This window comes from Echinops telfairi, unplaced genomic scaffold (assembly GCF_000313985.2).
Source record: "Echinops telfairi isolate 266 unplaced genomic scaffold, ASM31398v2 ScPeMD7_19;HRSCAF=73, whole genome shotgun sequence".
NCBI classification, from domain to species: domain Eukaryota; kingdom Metazoa; phylum Chordata; class Mammalia; order Afrosoricida; family Tenrecidae; genus Echinops; species Echinops telfairi.
Window position 1 is genome coordinate 371013 of NW_022103916.1, and position 20865 is coordinate 391877.

Below are 20865 nucleotides of genomic sequence, written 5' to 3' on the forward strand. Positions count from 1 at the left end.
ATTAATAATTACTAGAAGTAGGGGGCATGGAAAGAGGCTGGGTGGAAATGGGAAGTCAACAACAGTGGGTACTAGAAGGAAGACTATGTTCCAAAGTTAAATGTAGTGATGATTGCAGACCCCTTCTTAACATGATTCAACGATTGAATTGTCTGATGTTAATTATAGCTCAATAAAACTTAAAAAAAAGAAAGAAAATCTCTTCCAAATTCTCTTCTTTTGATTAGAATTCTTCTATAGAATGTTTAAATGTTCAGTAATGGAAGCTTGTCACCATTAGTTTTTATGGTCCCAAAGCAAAGGAAGTTCATGGAGATAATTAGCCACACATTCCATTTCCTTATACGCCTGACTCCCTTCTTCCTCTTTAGCTCCAGGCAAATACAGACTAATTGTCATGTTTGGATGGCCACTTGCAAGTGTTCAAGACCCCAGGCATTACTCAGTGAATCAGGAGCTAGATCAGAAACCAACCACCCAAATCTCCTGAGTTGTTTGCTTGTACATACTCAGCAGCTACATTAGTTGTTGTTTTGTTTGTTTGTCACATTATTTACAAATTAAACTTTTTACAGGCGTACAACTTTTGACAGAAATTAAAATAATTGGTTATGAACTTTACCTTAATATGATTTTTTTCATCACTATATGCTCAACACTCAATTCTCTATAACAGAGCCTCTTAAACTTTTTCCTCTTGCGACCCCATTTTGCCTGAGAAATTTGCAATGATGTCCAGAAACAACTCAGATTCATTATTCATTTGATTTTAAATTAGTTTTTGGTCATTTTGAGCTCAGAAACAATTTACTGTTGCTAAAATTTCCACAACTCCACATTCAGTTACATGACCCCATGTGGGATTGAGACCCACACTTTAAGAAACTGTCCTGTAATAGTGTTTCCCAAAGTGAATGATATTGCTTCCTGGGGAATCACTGAAATGATCCAGGGGAACTTTAAAAGCATATATCTACACTTTATCCTGGATTATAGGGTATAGCTTAAAAGTTTTTAATTGTCAGGGGAATGCTGAACAATTTATTTTCTGAAAAGAAGGTGGAAGACCCAGTAAGCTTGGGAACCTATATGCCCACGGGCATGCTTATCACTAATAAACTTTGGTCTCTATACAGTATTTATCCTTTTGTGATTGATTTATTTCACCTAACACAGTCTTTTATAGCTGTATATAAAAGCATATATTAAAGAGTTCATTCTACTAATTGAGTAGTAGTCTATTGTATATGTGTACTATATTTTATTTGTCCATTGTTCGTGGTACTCCTTTTGTCTCTTGTGACTAGCAGTATAGTGACCATTGGTTTCAAGTTTTGGGGAGTAAAATAGCAGGGTTATATGGTAAGCCTCTTTTTATGGTATTTTTTTTAACCGCCATAATGGGTAATGGTTCCAGTTTCTCCACAAATTCACCAATATTTTTTACTTTTAAAAAACTGTTTATGACGAATTGGGTGAAGATTGACATAGAAAACCACTTTTCCACTCAAATAATATACAGTTCGTTTCATGTCATTGATTGCCATCTCCACAATGAAACATCAGTTATAACACATCTTCCCTGTGTTTCCTGTTTCCAACACTTCATATTTCAAAACTCTTCTGTACTTTGCCATTGGGTAATTGCTACTTTAAAAAAAATCTTAAATGGTTGATTATTTTAAGGTGAGCATACAAAGTTATAAGTTCTTCAAAAAATGAGTTTGGTAGAATATTATCTGTTTGTTATATTGTGAAATAGCTCCTGTAGCACTGTTCTTAACTCTTCCCTAAATGTTTGATAGAATTCATCAGTGAAACCATCTAGAACTGGACTTTTTGATGTTGAGAGTTTTTTTTTTATGACTAGGTCTATTGTGCTATAGAAGCATAGAAAAATGTGATATTTTCTACATCATTCTGTGGTAATTTAGGTAAATAATGCATTTCTAGAAATATATCCATTCCTTCTAGATTTTTTAATTTGTTGGAATACAGTTTTTCATAATGCTATATGATTTTTTAGTCACATTTAATTTTGTTGTAATGTCACCCATTTCATTTCTTATTCATAAAATTTGCTTTTCGTGTTCTTTTCCTTTGCTAGGTTTGTCAGTGGTTTATCAATTTTGTTCATCTTTTCAAAGAATCAACTTCTTGTTGAGTTTTCTATAGTTTAAAATTTTTTTCTGATTTATTTTTTCTGCACTAATCTTTATTATTTCTTCTAGTGTCTGAAGGCTTCTTTTGCTGGTCCTTTTAAAATTGTTGTAGTTTATTTGGTGTATATTTTCATTCTTTCTGCCTTTTTCATGTCTGCAGTTACGGCTATAAACTGCCCTCTGAGGACTGCATTTGCCATGTCCCAGAGATTTGGACATATTTTCTTTTTGTTCTCATTTATGTTTCAAGGATTCTTTTGATTAATTGTGTTCTTTACTTCTTCAGTTACTCCGTTTTTAAGTACAGTGTTGTTTAATTTCTTTGTATTTGATTTTTTTGGGTTCATTATACTATGATTTCTAATTTATGGCATTGTGATCTGAAAAAAACATGGCTTTTGTTATCTTTATATTTTAAATTTTATTGATGCTTACTTTCTGGCCTAAATTGTGATCTATCCTGGAGTAGGTTCCCTGAGCACTAGAAAACAATGTGGAATGTTGTTTTATTCAGTGAAGTGTATGAGTCTAGGATGTCAAGTAGATTGTGTTATTTAGTTCTTCTGTATCTTTGTTGATTTTCTTTCCAGTTGATCAATCTTTGCTAAAAAGTGGTATATTGATGTCTCCCAGTATTATCATATTATGATCTATTTGTCTCTTCGTTTCTATAAGAATTTAATTAATATATTTGAAGGTCCTTTGTTTAGTGCATATATATTAATTATGGTTATGGTTTCTCGTTCAATGAAAGCTTTCATGATAACAGAGTGACGTTTTTTGTCTCTCATTGTATCTTTTACTTTGATATCTATTTGTCAGAGAGTAATATTGCTACTCCTGTTTTCATTTGATGGTGTTACCTTGACATACTTTTCTCACACTTTAACTTTTAGTCTTGTTTTAGTCTTTAATTATATTGATGCACTTCTTGTAAGCAGCATTTGAAAGGTTCATATTTCCTCATTTATTCTTTTGTCTCTTAACTGGTGAATTCAATCCATTTACATTCAGTCTTGTTATTGACGTGCATTATTTTATTGGTGTCATTTTATTACATGTTTTATTAACGGTAACCCTTGTTTCAATTTTCATACCAATTTTTTTGTGTTGTATTTCTTTTGTTTATAGGTTGTCTTGTATTAATGGTGACCCGTGTTTCAATTTTCATAATAATTTTGTGTTGTATTTCTTTTGTTTATAAGTTGTCTTGATACTCTTCTTTTTGTTCATCTTTATCTTATTGCATTTATGATTTTCCTCATTTAGGTTTTCTTTTTTGTTTTAACTTTTTCTTTAAGAATTGTTTTTTGTGGTTTTCTTTATAAATTCAAAACAATTTATTTTTTCTTGGACTAGTTGGATATCTTCTCCATTCCACTACTCTGTGCCATCTGTTATTTTTTCCCCCTCATTGTGGAAATGTTATCTGTGATTCCTTATTTTACTTCATAAGTTCTATTTCAGTTTGTATATTACTTGAGTAGTATGTTTTCTTCATAATAATGTATTTTCTGATAATTTTAGGTTGTTCTCTGTTGATATAGATTATCTGCCCAAAGAACTCCTTTAAACATATTTTAAAGGTTGTATTGTTTTTACAAATTCCTTTAGTTTTTCCTTATCTGAGAATTATTTTATTTCTTCTTCATATTTGAGGGATACTTTTTGCTGGATATTGGATTCTTCGTTGGCAGTTTTTTCCTTTCAAGATTTTGAATATATCAATCCATTTTCTTTTTGCCTGTGTTGTTTCCCTAGATAAATCTGAATTTATTCTAATTGGTTGGCCTTTAAATGTGATTGGTTCCTTGAATGGTTATTTTACATTTTGCCATAGTATTAGGGAACCTTTCCCTTAATATTTCACTAACTATTTTCTCTGTAGTTAATATTTCATTTTTCTGTCCTGAGATATGTATCAAACATATGTTGTTTCTTTTGACATTGCCCCATAGAATTTTTAGGTTTTCTTCAGCTTTTGGGGGGTGAGTTAGTCAATTGTGCCAACCTGGCCGATAATCACATGTGGAGCTAATTGAAAGGCAGAGGGATAAATGGGTGGTGAGCCTCGCCTTTCTAGTTCTTGGGTCTCTTGCTTTGTGATGGTCGCACCAGGGTGCAGCTGCCTTAGCAGTTCCCTGCTTCAGCTTGCAAGAATGACTTCCTACAAGACATCCCCAAGGAGAAGCCACATGGACCTACCCCGATGCAGCCCGGGTACTGGAGCAGCCGTGTGGAGACCCCTGTTAGTGCTGAGATGCTTATTCATTCACTGACTCAGCTTTCCTCCTGCAGTCAGCATCATTGCCTCTGTTTTGTGAGGTGGAGGACTTTGTGGACTGGTGTTGGGTTAATGGGTTAATGTTGGACTTGTGGGCTTGGGCAGCATTGGGTTGGGATGTTTTCATGATGAACACTTTCTTTACATAAAACGCTCTTATACATGAGTTGCTGTGGATTTGTTTCTCTAAAGTACCTAGACTAATACAAGGGGTTGTTTTTATAACTTGATCTTGTATTTTGGTCTTGAGAGATTTGTCTTGGAGATCACGGATTCTTGATTCTGTTGCTTCAACTTTTCTGTTTTGTTCTTTTTAAGTATTATCCAGTTCCATTATTTTTGTGTTTGTCTTTTGACTTTCTATTTGGAGTTGTTGAATTATTTCTAGCTTTCATTTATTTTGTCAGAATGGTCTTTTAGAGCATTCTTGAGTTCCTATAGAGTAGCCTCTGTCTTTTTCCTCTATTCCTATAAAAATTTTTCCTCCAGTCACTTAAAGTAGCCAAAGATCATTGCTGTAATCTCCCTAATAGGAAAATCCAAGACTCTCCCTTCTGAAGCTCCTCTGGATCCACATCTGTATGTGTTAAAGGTAATTAGGCTGTTTCTCCTGTTTCCACAAGTGCACAGAGAGTGAATGCTTGTTTAGAGATATTCTTTTTTCCCCCCTCTCTCAGTACAAAACAATCCCCACACATTTACTGTGGAACCTGGGTAGTCAAGGGAATTTGGCACCAGCTTATCTCAGCAGGAGGCAAAGACAGAAAACATGTAAACATTATTTCCATTGAAATTCTGATTTTGAAGCTGACTCCCAAGTTGTCAAAGGGTGCCAGGTAGTGATCAACCAGACCAAGACAATGGGAAAGTGAGGAAACTATTTACAACACCGCCAGTTGAAGCCAGTTTTCTCTGACCCTGTTTTGTCCGAATTGACCCCAATTTCTATTTGGTCATGTGCCTGCTGGCAGGCAGGTACTAGCACTTTGAATCCTGGGCTCACGGAATCAATCACTGCTGCACTGATTCTCTCCCTAACAATACATGCCATTCCTCTTCTGCACCCCTCCCCCAGGGTTGGTATATCCTCTCAGTGCTCTAGAAAGTTATGCCAAAGTTCAGTGACCAAGAGTTTCAGCCAGGTGTTAGAAGCCAGTCCACAGCAGACCTGAGACTCCCCTATCTGGTTGGCCTGCAATGATTAGGTTGGGACCCTCAGCACTAAGGCTTAAAGCCTGTGACTCTTCGTATCTAAATTCGGACTCAACCCCATTGTATTGGGAGAGTGGTGCTAATTAGCCACAGTAGAGATGGAGAACATCAGAGAATGCGAAGAAGGCCAAGTCTACGGACGTTCTGCCTGGCAGCACAGAATCCGTTGCGTTTACAGGATTATTTGTGTCAACTTCTCACTCTGAGGCAGTGAGATGTAGTTAGCAGAAGTTTCTGTTCCTCCGGGACAGTCTGGTGTTCAGGCTGCTGTGAGTTGTCTCCTGTTTTCAAAGTTTTCCTTTGGAGAGGGATTAAGGGAGTGTCCTACTACTCGACCATATTGGAGCTTATCATTCTCTTTTTATCCAACTTTTGATCATTGATACTTACAGCGGTTACTTCTCATTGTGTAAGCATCCTAGCAGGATGGACAACAGGAAAGTGTGTGAAGGGAGACAGTGGTCGGTGTAAGACATGGAGGGGAAATTATAAATTATCAAGGGTACTCAGTTTTCTTGATCTGTGACTCAGGAAGCTCACCACAATATCTTCTGCCAGTCTCCTGACACTGTTATTTTGCTGCTACTTCTACTGTCTTGAGTATTATAACTGTTTCTCTTAGTCTCTTGGGTTACAGAGGTTCCTAGCATAGGGATAGCAGGTCCAAATGACTCTTAGTGGGTTGGCAAAACTGACCAATCCATTCATCAGGGTTCTGTACACTTGATGTGCATATTCCCACCCCCACAACTGTGTCATGCATATTAAGCAATCCAATACCCTTAATGGACTATAACCACCTCACATTTGCATAGTTCTACTCTGTCATTTTGTGGGGGTTAAAGTGGCTATGGCTACATTAAGTAATTCACTGCACCTTACCAATGCATCTATATTTTCCTTCCAGCATTAGATCAAATCTTTAATATTTCTTATCAGATGGGTCTAATGTTTACAAATTGTTTCACTTTTTGTTTATCTGTAGATAGCCTAATCTCATTGTTTTATTTGAGGGACAGTTTTGCTGTGCAAATGAGTCTTAGTTGTTGCTTTTCTTTCTGTGTTCTGTTTATTACATCCTTCTTGCCTTCTTGTGTACATGGTTTCTGCCAAGAAATCAGAACTATCTTACTGAGTCTCCATTGTAGGTAAACTTGTTTTTATTGAGCTGCTTTTGGGATACTTTCTTTGACTTTGACTTTGGACAGTGATTGTGATTTTTCTTTTGACGTCTGTTCTGTTTGGGATTCACTATTCATATTAGGGTAGTGGTTTTCTTCTAGCAATTTTCCATGTGCTTTTTATTTTATGTTTTCATGTAGAATTCTGATTAATTATAAGCTATTCCTCTTGATATCATATCCCACATTAGTCTTAGGCTTTCTTCATCCCCCACCCCTTTCTTTTTACTGATCATTTCTGTAGCCAATTAGCACTGAGAGAATTTAGTATTCATTCCCATTCAATATGTCTTCCCTTGATTCAATTCTATTCCTCTTCCCTTCCATTGCATTCTGTTCTGAAATCTTAGTATTAATCTTCTGAATTTCTCTTTGCTGTTTTGGTATGCTTTCTACGTTTTTATTTTGTCAGGTTTTTTTAAATAGTGCTTTTCTGAATTCCTCTAAAGTTTTGTCTGATTTTTCCTTGTTTTCATCAGCAACTTTTGTGATCTTTCTCTTAAGCAATTAAATTTCTTATCAGGCATTTCTAATACCATGTTTGTTATAATTTCTCAGTGAAGCCATCTGGACCAGACTTTTTATGTGTGTGTGAGATATTTTTGTTCAGTGACTGGAACTCTTCATGACGGGTCAATTGAGATGTTCTATTTCTTTTTGAGGTAGTTTGGGCAGGTTGTGTACTTCTAGGAATTTGTTCATTCCATCTAGGTTATCCAATCAACAGTTCATTGTATTTCGTCACAATTCGCTTTATTTCTATTAAATCCATTCTAATGTTTTAGCTTTCATTTCTTAATTTGGTTATTTGCATTCTTTTGTGTTTGGTCATTTTAACTAAAAATTTGCCAATTTTATTGACCTATTGAAAGACCTCTTGCTATTTTTATTTTAATTCTGCTCTTGTCTTTGTTATTTCCTTTCCTCAGTAACATTGGAGACCAGAAATCTATGGTATAAAATATTTTAAGTGCTAAAAGAAGAAAATTGTCAACCAAGAATATTATGCCCAAGGAGATGTTCTTTAAGAATGGGAATGAAATTAAAACATTACCACACTAACAAAAGCTGAGTGAGTTTATATCCATCAGACAGCCAAAACAGGTTTAACCATAGTGAGATCTTATCTTTATAATTCTTCGAAATTTTAAACTAGGCTGTTGAGCTTCTTTTTTATGTAGGTATATATTAATTTAAGTTTCCCTCCAAGTACTGACTTTATTCAATCTAATTTGCATTAATTAGTTGTGCTTTCTTTTTCATTTGATTCTAAGAAATTTGTAATTTTGATTTTGATTTCTTCCTTGATCCAATGACAGTTTGATATCAAACCAAACTCATTGCCATTGAGTAAATTTTGACTCATGGCAATCCTATAGGATAGGGTAAAACCCCCTGTGGGTTTTTGAGACTGTAACTCTTTATGGGAATAAAAAGCTTTGTCTTTCCTTCATGGAGCAGCTGGTAGTTTTGAACTCCCAATCTTGAATGTATAACCACTACATGCTGTTTAATTTCCATATGTTTGTATATATTTTAGGTTTTTATTCTATTGATTTCCAGATTCACTTAATAATGGTCAGAGAAAATACTTTGTATGATTTTAATCTTTTTTAAATTCATCAAGACCTGCTCTGTGGTTTTTACATGTGGTATATCTTGGAGAATGATCCATGTCCACTGGAGTATAACATATAAAAGGAGGTTTCAGAGAGTTAATGAAAAGATAGAATTAAAAGGTATTAGAATATTTTCATGAACATTTTGAAGCCCACCTTGTATTGTGTTATTGTTAGTTGATTGTTCCATATATGTCTTTTCTGTCTAATTGGTTTATAATGTCACTCAGGTCCTCTGTTTCTTTGTTGATGTTTTTTCTAGATGATGTAATATTGAAAGTTTATTTTTATACTTCCATTTATCATTGTAGTGCTATTATTTTCTTTTAAATTTGTTTTCTATATTTAAGAGTTCTCATAGTGGGAGAACATATTTATGATTATTGTATCTTCTGCATGAATGTATCTCATCACTAAATAATGTCCACCTTTGTATTTTTGGAAAGATTTTTTTTCTAAAGTCTAACTTTGCCTAATGTGATAGTTTGATGATTTTATATCAGCTAGACATTGTGGTGTAGTGGATACACGTTGGACTGCAATCTTCAAGGTAGGCAATTTGAAACCACCAGCCGCTCCTTGGGAGAAAGATGGTACATTCTACTCACTGACCTGTGATCTTCCTGCAGTGTGTCATTGCATGTGGCTCTATGAGTCTGAAGAAGGACTTAGGGACTAGTATTGGACTTATTAACTCGAGTTGAATGGGGTTGGGATGCCTTCTTGATATAAAGCTCTTTCTTATACATAGATGCGTGTCACTGCATTTGTTTCTCTAGTCAACCTGGCCTAACACACCTGATATTAAGATTTTTACATCAGTTCTCTTGAAAAAAATAAATAAACGCTTTCATTGTGAATTAGATGGGACTTTACATATCAGGTGATCGTTTTTGCATTCAACAACTTAAACAACTTATCAAACCTCCCAAAGACTTACCCTGTCCCCTACTCTCTTTTTTTTTAACTAGCTTTCTCGAGTACGATATTTTCCTCCTCACTCAAGGTAACATATATCTCCTCTCCAATCTATTACTTTCCCTTCCCCTCTCACCCCTGATAACTGGAACAATGTGGTGTTTAGTTTTGGTATGAAAAACTTGATTGTTTTCTCTTATAAATAGTGGTATCATACAATATTTGTGATTGACTAATTTCACTCAACATAATGTTTTTAAAATCCATCTCTTATGAGATGCTTCACAGTTTTATCATTATTCTTTCTCACTCACTGCCATTGAGTCAATGCTTACTCTTAGCGACCCCCCTATCGGTATCCAAGACTATAATTATTTACAGAAGTAGAAAGCCCAGTCTGGTGGTTTTGAACTGCTGACTATGTGGATCGCAACCCAACTCAAACCACTAAACTACCAGGGCTCCTTCATTATTCTTTAATGACAGTTTTTTTCTTGTTAGCAGTTTAAAATTTTCATTCTATAGCTTTCTGATCTCTAATGTTTCTGATAAAAAGGAAGACCCTTGACAAGATAAATTAACACAATGGCTGCAACAATGTGCTCAAACATAACAGTGATTGTGAGAATGGTGGGGATTGGGAAGTGTTTTCTTCTGTTATATATAATGTCACTATGAGTTGGAACCAACTCAATGGCACCTAACACCAACATTAAGAACGTTTCTGAGGAGAAATCAGCACTTAATTTTACTGTGAATCCACGTGACTTTTATTTTCTCTTACTGTTCTCAGGATTCACTCTTTATGTTAAACTTTTGTGAATATAACTATATTATGTCTCGATGTGGCATAGTGGTTGTGTGTTGGGCTGCTAACTGCAAGGTCAGTAGTTCAAAACCACCCATAAAGAGTTACAGTTTCAAATATTGATAAGGGCAGTTTTACCCTGTCCTGTATGGTCACTATGAGTTGGCTTCAACTCTATTGCAGTGAGTTATGCCTTGGTGTAGATATCTTTGGGTTTATTCTGCTTGGTGTTCTTTGTAATTCTTGGATTTTAGATTCATGTTATTGATTGTTGGTCTTGCTAGGTGCCATCAAGTCTGTTCTGACCTATAGTCACCTAGTGTACAACAGTTGAAACACTGGCTGGTCCTGCAACACCTTCACAATTGTTATATTTTTGCCCATTGTGGACACATTGTGATCTACTGTGTGGATCAATCTTGTTGAGGGTCTCCTTTTTCACTGACTTTATCACGTTTACTGTTCTTTTCTTAGGACTGGTCTCTTCTGATAACATATCTAAAAGTACATGAGACAAAGACTCTACATCCTTATTTCTAAGAAGCATTCTGACTGTAGTTGAAGACAAAAATAGAAGACAAATCTAAGATATATTTGTTTATTCTTCTGGCAGCCCGTGATACTTTTAATATACTTTCCCAACATCATCATTCAAATACAACAATTTTTGTGATTTATTTATTCAATGTCCAACATCATATGAGGCAATTGCAGATACTATGGCTGGGTCAACACACCATAGTCCTCAAAGTGACATCCATGCATGTCAACTTGTTGTTTGTTTAAATCATTTTGATCTTGTTTGTTTGTTTAAATCATTTTGTTGGGGGCTCTAACAGCTCTGATCACAATCCATACATCCATCCATTGTGTGAAGCACATTTGTACATATGTTGCCATCATCGTTTTCAAAATACCTTCATTCCATTTGAGCCATTGTTATCAGCTCATTTTCTGCCCCCTCCCCAGCCCTCACTCCCTCATAGCCCCCTGACAATTTATTAATTGTTATTTTTTCCATGTCTTATACCAACTGCTGTCTCCCTTCATCCACTTTTTTGTTGTTCATCCTCCTGGGAGGGGTTATATGTCGATCATTGTGATCAGTTCCCCATTTCTCTCCCTACCTCCCCCCTACCCTCCTACTCTCACTACTCTCATTATTGGTCCTGAGGTGTTTATCTGTCCTGGATTCCCTGGGTTGTGAGCTCTTATCTGTACCAGTGTACATGCTCTGGTCTAGCCAGATCTGTAAGGTAGAATTAGGGTCATGATCGTGGGTGTGGGGAGAGCGTTAAAGAATTAGAGGAAATTTGTGTTTCATTGGTGTTATTCTGCACCCGACTGGCTCATCTCTTCCTTGTGACACTTCTGTGAGGGGAGGTCCAATTGTCTACAGATGGGCATTGGGTCTGTACTCCGCCTTCCCCCTCATTTACATAGTTATATATTTTTTTGTTCAGGGTCTTTGATGCCTGATACCTGATCGCATTGACACCTCACGATCACACAGGTTGGTGTGGTTCTTCCATGTGGGCTTTGTTGCTTCTCAGCTAGATGACTGCTTGTTTATCTTCAAGCCTTTAAGACCCCAGACACTATATCTTTTGATAGCCGGGCACCATGAGCTTTCTTCGTGCACGTTCTCGTATGCATCCATTTTGTCTTCAGCAATTGTGTCGGGATGGTGAACATCACAGAATGCCGGGTTATTAGAACAGTGTTCTTGCATTGAGGGGGCGTACTTGAGGAGAGGCCCAATGTCTGTCTACTACCTTAATGCTTAATATATAGATATATGTACATAGATCTATTTCCCTATCATTATATATAAATATATTTACATATGTACATGCCTGTATTTAGACCTCTATAAATGTCCTCTGCCTCCTAGTTCTTTCCTCTATTTACTTTTACTTTCCTCTTTTCCCATTGTCATGTTAGACCTTTATTTGGGTTTCAGTAATTCCTCTTGAATACACTGCACTTGATCAAGCCACCAGGAATCCTATGCCCTCCTCACTATTTTAGATCACTTGTTCTTCCCTTGTCCCTGGGCTTGTTGGCACCCAGCTTCCTTTCCTCCGCTTCCCCTTCTCCCTTTCCCCCAGGAATCATCAGTCCTGTTATTTTCTCCTCTGGATTGTTTATCTTGCCTATCTTATCTAGATAGACATGCAAAACCAATAAGCACAAAAACAAAGGAAAACAAAAACTAAAGAAGCCAACAACAAAAAGAAAAGTCTATAAGTAGTTCCAGATCTGTATGTTGATCTTAAGGAGTGTTTTCTGGTCGAGTCTGATGGGGTGCCATGCCCTAGCCCCAAAGTCTATTTTTGGTATTCCTTGGGGACTTCATTTCTTGGCTCCCCTTGCTGCTCTGTTACACACCCTTAGTGTTTCGCCCAGGTGTGGGGGGTCAGATTGGGCACAATTCCCACCCTTTGTCTCCAGTGTTGTCCTCCATATCGCTATGGGTCAGTGAGGGATGTCGTGTCTCATGGTGGGGCTGGGCCTATAATCCTCTCTGTGCTCTGGCTTCTCGGCGCAGGTGTGTTAGTCTGGGTAGACTAGAGAAACACATTCATAGAGACACTCATGTGTATAAGGAAGAGCATTATATATAAGAGCAATTCAATATTGAGAAAACATCCCAGCCCAGTTCAGATCAATTCCATAAGTCTGATATTAATCCATATGTTCGATCCCAATCTATAAAGTCCTCTTCAGACTCAGGAAACATGAAATGACGCTGAATGCAAGAAGATCACAGGCCAGTGGGTGGGAAGTCGTGTGGATCCAGTGGCGGTGTAAGCATCTCAGCGCTGGCAGGGGTCTCCCAAGTGATTCCTCCAGCTCAGGGCACTAGTATAGTTCCATGTGTCTTGTCAGCTGGAATGTCTCCCTGGGAGTGAGCATGTGTCCCACCTCCAGTGAGCTATTTATCTCCTTAATGGCTCCAAATGTGGTCATCGAACTGCAATTTGACAGGCTAAACTATACCCCTTCACTCTTAAGTGTCTCAAATTTACATCATATTATGTAACTACCACAGCAATTATATCGTCCTCGGGGATTTTTGGACCAGGATGTGTTCCACTCTCTCTTCTTCCCTCTTCTTTTATACCTGTGTGCTTTGATCAGACTCGCCCCTCTCCTTGAGCTTTAGCTTCAGTGCTGTGCTCTGTAGTGCATTATTTGGGGGGGGGGTCCAAGTAGCTAGGATTGAGGCCAGTCCCACAGACCTCTCTATTGGTTCACTGGTTCATGCTGGTATGTTGCATTTACGTCTTGGCGCACTGGGTTGAAGTCTGGTCCCTCTCTCCCTATCCTGTGGAGATACAAACAATACCCTCTCCTTGGGTGAGTTAGTGCCCTGTTCCCCTGCTATCCATGTCTTCTCTCTCTCTCTCTTCCCCTCCTTTTTAGTTGGCTACCATATGTATCCCTGGATTGGGTGTGTCCACTGCCATGGTACCATACCTAACACCAGGAATGTATATATATAGTAGCCTTTCCCTTATGCCCCTTTTGCTTTTTAAGCTTACCTCAGTGGACTCATGTTGTATTTGTTTTTTTGTGTTTGGCTTACTTCGCTTAGCATAATTTCCTCCAATCCTTCCCACGTGATGATATGCTTCATGCATTTATCACTGCTTTTTAGGGATGCGTAGTACCCCATTGTATGTATTTACCACAGTTTTTAAATCCATTCTTCCGTTGATGGAAATATGGGTTCTTTCCAACTCCTTGGTGATTATGAACTGTGCCATGATGAATTTTGGAACACAGATGTTTGACCATGGTTTGTTTCTTGCCTCTTCTGGGTATATGCCTAGTAGGTGGATTGCTGGGTTGTATGGTTGCTCGATTTCCATCTTGATTTCAATCTGTTTTAGGTATCGCCAAATCAAGTTCCATAATGACTGTACATACCTACAGGTCCACCATCAGTGGACGAGAGTTCCTATCTCACCACAGCCCCTCCAATACTTGTTACTTTCTGATATTTTGAATTGGGCTGTCTTTGAGGGTGTTTGCTGGTATCTCATTGTTGTTGTAATTTGCATTTCTCTTATGGCTAAAGATCCGGAACATTTACTCATATGTATATTGGCCATTCAGATTTCTGTGAAACTTCTATTCAGGTCTTTTGCCCACCTCCTCAGTGGACAGTTAGTTTTTTTTCTTTTTGGAAGCTAGCAGAGTATTGTAGATTTTAGTAATAAGGCCTTTGTCTGATGTGTCATTGCTAAAGATGTTTTCCCAATCCGTTGACTCTCTTATTACTCTCTTGGTGAATTCTTTCGATGTACACAGGTGTTTTATATTCAGTATATTCCATTTGTCAATGTGTGCCTCCTCTGTGTTTGTGTCCTTCCATATTTCTGATAGCCTATGTATTCCCTGTGCCAAAGTTCTCAAGTTCATCCCAATCCCGTCATTGATGGCCCTAATAGTTTGGGGTTTTGCTTCAAGGTCTGTGATCCACCTTGAGTTTATTGTTGCGCGTGGAGTGAGATAAGGGTCTTGCTTCATTGTTCTGCAGGTAGATATCCATTTTTTCCAACACTACTTGTTGAAGAGGGCATCTGCTTCCCCTTTGATATTTTGGGGCCCTTTTCAAAGATCAGTTGTCTGTATGCTGATAATTTTATTTCTGGGTTTTCAGTTCTTTTCCATTGGTCTGAATATATGTCATTATACCAGTACCATGCGGTTTTGACCGCTTTCTTTCTTTGACCATTGTGACTGTATCATATGTGCTAAAGTCAGGTAATGCAAACCCTCCCACTTTGTCCTTCTTCTTGAGGAGTTCTCTGCTAATTCAGGGCTTTGTCCCTCTCCATATGAAGTTGGTAATCAGTTTTTCCAATTCTTTGAATAAAGATGATGGTATTCGTATCGGGATAGCATTAAATTTTTATAGTGCCTTGGGCAGAACTGACATCTTTATTAAATCTTCTGATCCACGAGCATGAGATATTCTTCCATTTGTGAGGCCACCCTTGGTTTCTTATAACAGTGTTCAGTACTTTTTCTCGTACAGATCTTTTGGGGCTTTTTAGTCGGGTATATATCTGTATAATTCAATTTGTTCCTGGCTATTTTGAAGCATACTACCTTTTGATCCCCTCTTCTGTGGTCTTGTCCAATGTGTATAGCAGTCCGATAGACTTCTGTTTGTCGATCTTGCATCTTGTCACTCTGCCATATTCCTCTATCGCTTCCAGTACTCCCATTGTGGAGCTTTTGAGATTTTCCATATATAAAATCATATCTGTGAATAACGATAGTTTCATCTCTTTCTTCCCTAGACACATACCTTTAATGTCTTTTCTTTGCCTTATGTTGTTATCTAGGACCTCCAGTATGATGTTAAATAAGAGTGGTGGTAAGTGGCATCCTTGTCTGGTCCCCTTTTTCAGTGGGATTGTTTTAGTCCTTTTTCCATTGTCTACCACATTGGCTGTTGATTTTTCACATATAGCTTATATTATATTGAGGAATTTTCCTTCCATGCCTGTGTTAGTCTGGTACTTTACAGAAACAAATCCACAGACACTCATGTAGAAGAGAGAGTTTTATATAAAGGTTAAGTGCACATCAAGAAAACATCCCAAGCCAATGCTGCCCAAACCCACAAATCCAACATTAACCCATATGTCCAACACTAATCCACAAAGTCCTCCTCCATCTTACAAAACACACACAATGACACCGACTGCAGGCAGAAAGTCAAATCAGTGAACGTGTAAGCATCTCAGCGCTGGCAGGGTTCGCCACATGGCTGCTCCAGCACCCAGGGCTGCATCAGGGTAGATCCATGCGGCTTCTCCTCAGGGATGTCTTGCAGGAAGTGAGCTTTGCCAGCTGAAGCAGGGAACCGGCTAAGGCGGCTGCACCCTGCTGCGACCATCACAAAGCAAGAGACTCAAGAACTAGAAAGGCGAGGCTCACAGAGCCATTTATCCCTCCGCCCTTCAATTAACCCCACGTGTTTTTCGGCCAGGTTGGCACAATAAACTAACTACTTCTTGAGTTCCTTAAACAGGAATTGGTGTTGGATGTTGTCGAAAGCTTTTTCTGCAACTATCAATATTATCATGTGGTTCTTATAGTTTTTCATGTCAATGTGGTGAGTAATACTAATGGTCTTTCGTATGTTGAAACATCCCCGCATCCCTGATATGAATCCCACTTGGTCATGGTGAATTATTTGTTTTATGTACTTTTGTATTCTATGGCCAGTATTTTGTTAAGGATTTTTCATCGATGTTCATTAGGGATATGGGAATGTAGTTCTCGATTCTTCTGGGATCCTTGCCCACTTTAGGTATCAGAATTATTCTAGAAAGAGTTCAGGGGTTTGCCGTGTTTTTCTATGTTCTAAAAAAGTTTGTGTGGGATTGGTGTCAGTTCTTCCCTGAATGCTTGGTAGAATTCTCCTGTGAAACCATCTGGCATGGTGGTTAATAGGTCTTGTAAAGTAGATTTGCCAATGCAATTCTGTTTCCATGAGCATTGATTGCAGATCTAAACAAAATTCTGGGCCACTTTTATTTTTTCTCTATTTATCATGATGTTATCTCTTGGACTAACTGTTTAGGATTTTTGGTTTTCTTTACATTGAGTTATAAAACATTCTGAAGGCTGCAATCCTTGATCTACATCAGCAAGTACTTCAAGTCCTGTTTACTTTCTATAAGTAAAGATTACAGGTTAAGAAACTTTTCTCCAATATCGATGGCCCATTCTTTTTCATATAGTTCAGCTTCTCAAATGTATTGCTCACTATACAGATTAAATAATACAGCCTGACTTATTCTTTTTCTGATTTTAAACCGTGCAGTATTCCCTTGTTCTTTTCAAAAGATTGTCTCTTGGTCCTTGTGTTGTGGAATTCCCATTATTTTTCAGTTTTATCCAATTTTGTGTTATGATTCACACTGTTTCACAGTCACTATTGCATAGTAAACCTCTTTATGATATTCTCTGTTTTCAGCCAAGAACCATCTAACATCAGTAATGATATCCTTCATTCTATGTCCTCTTCTGAATCTGGCTCAGATTTCTGACCGCTCTTGTCAATGAATTACTATAATTGTTGGGTGATCTTCATTTTCATAATTTCCACATTGTGCTGGGTCATCTTTCTTGGCTAGATATCGGTCTTCCAAATTTCTTAATATAGACTAGTGAATGCTTTCAGTGTTTCATTCGCTTGTTGAATCATTTCAATCTATAGTCTATCTATTCCCAGAGTCTTGTTTTTTGCTAATGTTTTCAGTGCAGCGTGAACGTCTTCATTCAGTACCATAGGTTCTTGATCATATGCTATCTCTTGAAATGGTTGAATGTCTGCTTTGTTCAATATTTTGCCCACAAAATCTTTCAATATTTCAACTCAAGGCTGGAGTTTTTATATCATTTATTTTAGCTTGAGCTATATTGAGAGTGTACTTCCTTTTTGGATTTCCAATTTGAGATCTTTGCACATTTCATTATAATACTTTCTCTTTTCAAGCAGTTCTTTGAAATTTTTTGTTCAGTTCTTTACTTCATTTCTTCCATTTGTTTGAGCTGCTGTATGTTTAAGAGCAAGTTTCTGAGTCTCTTCTGACAACCACATTGATCTTTACTTTTCTCTTCCATTCTTTCCTGACTTTTAATTACCTTTTACTTTTAATATTACTCCATAGCTTATCAGATCTTGTTATTACTGTTAAGTGCATCAAATCTACTCTTGAAATGTTTTTGAAATTCAGGTGGGAACTTCAACTTGAACTTGCATATGAGCAATTGATGGTCTGTTCCACAGCCAGCCCCAGGCCTACCTTTGGCTGCTGGTATTGCAGTTCTCCATTATCTCTTTCCATATATAGTTTGATTCCAGTATATTACATCTGGCTCAGTCCATGATACAATTGCTGTTTGTGTTGTTGAAAACTGATATTTGATATGAAGCATTCATTGGTCTTGCTAAATTCTGCCCTATACTCTCCAGTGTAATTTCTTTTACCATTGCCATATTTTCTATTTTATATATTTTTTTCATCCTCTGTGTGAGTGTATGCACATGTTTGTTATGTCTGATAATGTGTTAGGACCCTGAGGTTTGTCCCTGTTTTTCATAGATGATCATTATACTTCTAAGACATATTAAGTCTTTATAAGTTGAAGTTAACTGGACAACAATGAATTTGTTTTGGTTGGGGTTTTAAATAATTTATATATAAAACGTGAACACAGGTTTAACTTTGTGGTGAGATGGGAGGAATATTCTTGTTGATTTAGCTATCCACTTGAAAATGCTTTTTTTCCCTTATATACACATATACACATGTAAATTGTGGAAATTTTTTGAAAATTCAGAGAAGCAGAAAGGCAAAAAAAAAATCTAGAATTCTACTATTTTGAATTATAACCCTGTTACCATTTTACTGTACAACTTATAGTCTTCCTTATGCTCACATACAAAGGCCCATATGTATATGCACATGTACATTTGTATATAAATTATTTAATTATAGAAATGGAAGTTTGTTATATTCCTTTTGCCATTTAATCACATAAAAGGAAATTCTTTTCATCTCACTAAAAACTACAGTTATTTTTAATGATGTATCATACTTCATGGTGAGATATTTAAACCTCTATTAGGCTTCTATTTTTTTTATTACAGTTTTTCCAAATTCTAAGTGCTAGAATGAATGTCTTAGTACAGATTCTTGCTGGTCAAACAATTCGTGCTGGATTTTTTTTGGCGTAATATTATTTTTAGCATAGTGTGTAAATATATGACAATAGTTTTCTTTACAATCTTAAGGCAAGGTCATAAACAAGTACTTACTGTATTAAAAACTACTATGTTAATTCTAGATTTCCAGGCAAATTCTGGGTGTGAGTACTTTTGAACTAGGTTCCTAACCAATATTCATGCAATTGAAGATTTACATAACGTTATTCCAAGTAGCTAGGCACTGTGGGCTATAGTGGTAAACAAGATAAGAAACATTCCCTAGAGTCTGCTGGTTGCTGAGATTGGACAGAGAAATAGTATAAACTTATTAAGAAAAAAAGGATTAAAAATCAGATGACTTGTTTTCTTCTTAATGATTTCCTTTGTAGGGCAATTTTAAAATATCCTTTGTTTTCCTCTTTAGGTTGCCATGGAAATATATGAACACATAAAAGGAAGTTCATTTTTATAATTCTAATGTTTGAAATATAACTGGACTGAAAACCAAAGCAGGAAAAAATAATCTAGTGCCATCCTTAATTATAATGGCTACTGATTCAGGAGAGTCAGGTAGCACAGAAGATTCTGAGAAACCTGATGGAATTTCATTGGAAAACACAGTTCCTCAGGTTGCTGCAGCTTGCACAGTGGAAGCTAGGCTAAAGGAAAAAAATAGCGTTTTCTTTGCTTCTGGGGAAGCTGTAGAAAGGAAGAGATTTTTCCGAAAGAGTGTTGAGATGACTGATGATGACAAAGTTGATGCATTTTCCTCCAAAGGTGAGCGAATAAAGACTGCAACCAATATTCCAAGAGTAGATAAACTTCCAACAAATGTGCTAAGAGGTGGACAAGAAGTTCAATATGGACAGTGTTCAAAGACAACTTTGGAATCCTCAAAAGATTGTTTCAGGGAGAAAAATGAAAAAGAAATGGAAGAAGAAGCAGAAATGAAGGCTGTAGCTACTTCTCCTAGTGGTAGATTCCTGAAGTTTGACATAGAGCTGGGAAGAGGAGCATTTAAAACAGTATACAAAGGACTGGACACAGAAACCTGGGTTGAAGTTGCTTGGTGTGAGCTGCAGGTGGGTATATAATCTTTTAATAAATTTGTATTTTAGCTAGTCTGACCTTCTAAGTGATCCAGAATTAAAATGTATCATGGATTAAAAGGAAATATTGTCTTCCCTATTCTTTGAATATGCCTGTCCCAAATCCTCTTAGGAGCACCCTGTGACCTTTTCTTTCTCCTGTCATTCTACCCCCACTTGTTATAATGGTGAAATAATCTAACACAGCTTTATTTAGGAAAATACTATTAATTTATTAACAGTAGAAAATTCCCTAAATGTATTTCAGTAAATACATGCCTTCTGAGTTGATTGTTTTATTAACACTTCAGAGTATGAATTGTTATGTATATATTCAATATCATATCTATTTCTCCATTCCTTTTTAAGCAGATTTTTTTATGCCTCATAATAGGTTTTTCATAGTAGCAATGATATTTTTTTTATTCTTTGAGCTCCCCATAATTTTTCATTTACCTTATAGAGATTCCCAGGAAGAAATAATCGATAGAATCTACTGAGATTATTTAACTGGAATGTGTTTAAAATGGAGATGTGAAACAGCAGGTGAAGGATTGAATTGGCTAGAAAAAAGGGTAGGGTTACTTAGATATTATTATTAACATAATAAGTGTTTATATAGTACTTTTAAATAATGAAAGACTAAATCAAAGTGTAATATGATAGAAAGGCTACAATAATAGTTTCAGATAGACGCACTTCCCACACTGTGTCACTGGTGTTGTCCCCCGCAGGGCCATGGGCCAGTGAGGGGCAACACGTCTCAAATGTCCACCCTCATCATTCCCTGGGGATCTTGCTACTCCCCTCCCCTGCTGTTCCGCTGCACCCCCCCCCAGTGCCTTGCCTC

The 20865-nt window shown here is 36.9% G+C and overlaps 1 protein-coding gene across 1 annotated transcript in view; it reads left to right on the forward strand.

Moving 5' to 3' along the window:
* Positions 1 to 19472: 19472 nt before the first annotated feature.
* Positions 19473 to 20865, forward strand: part of WNK3 (WNK lysine deficient protein kinase 3) — a 170030-nt gene continuing 168637 nt past the window's right edge. The window contains exon 1 of the mRNA XM_004713120.2: positions 19473 to 20009. Within this exon, the coding sequence (XP_004713177.1) occupies positions 19473 to 20009 (537 nt within the window). The remainder of the gene's footprint in view (positions 20010 to 20865) is intronic.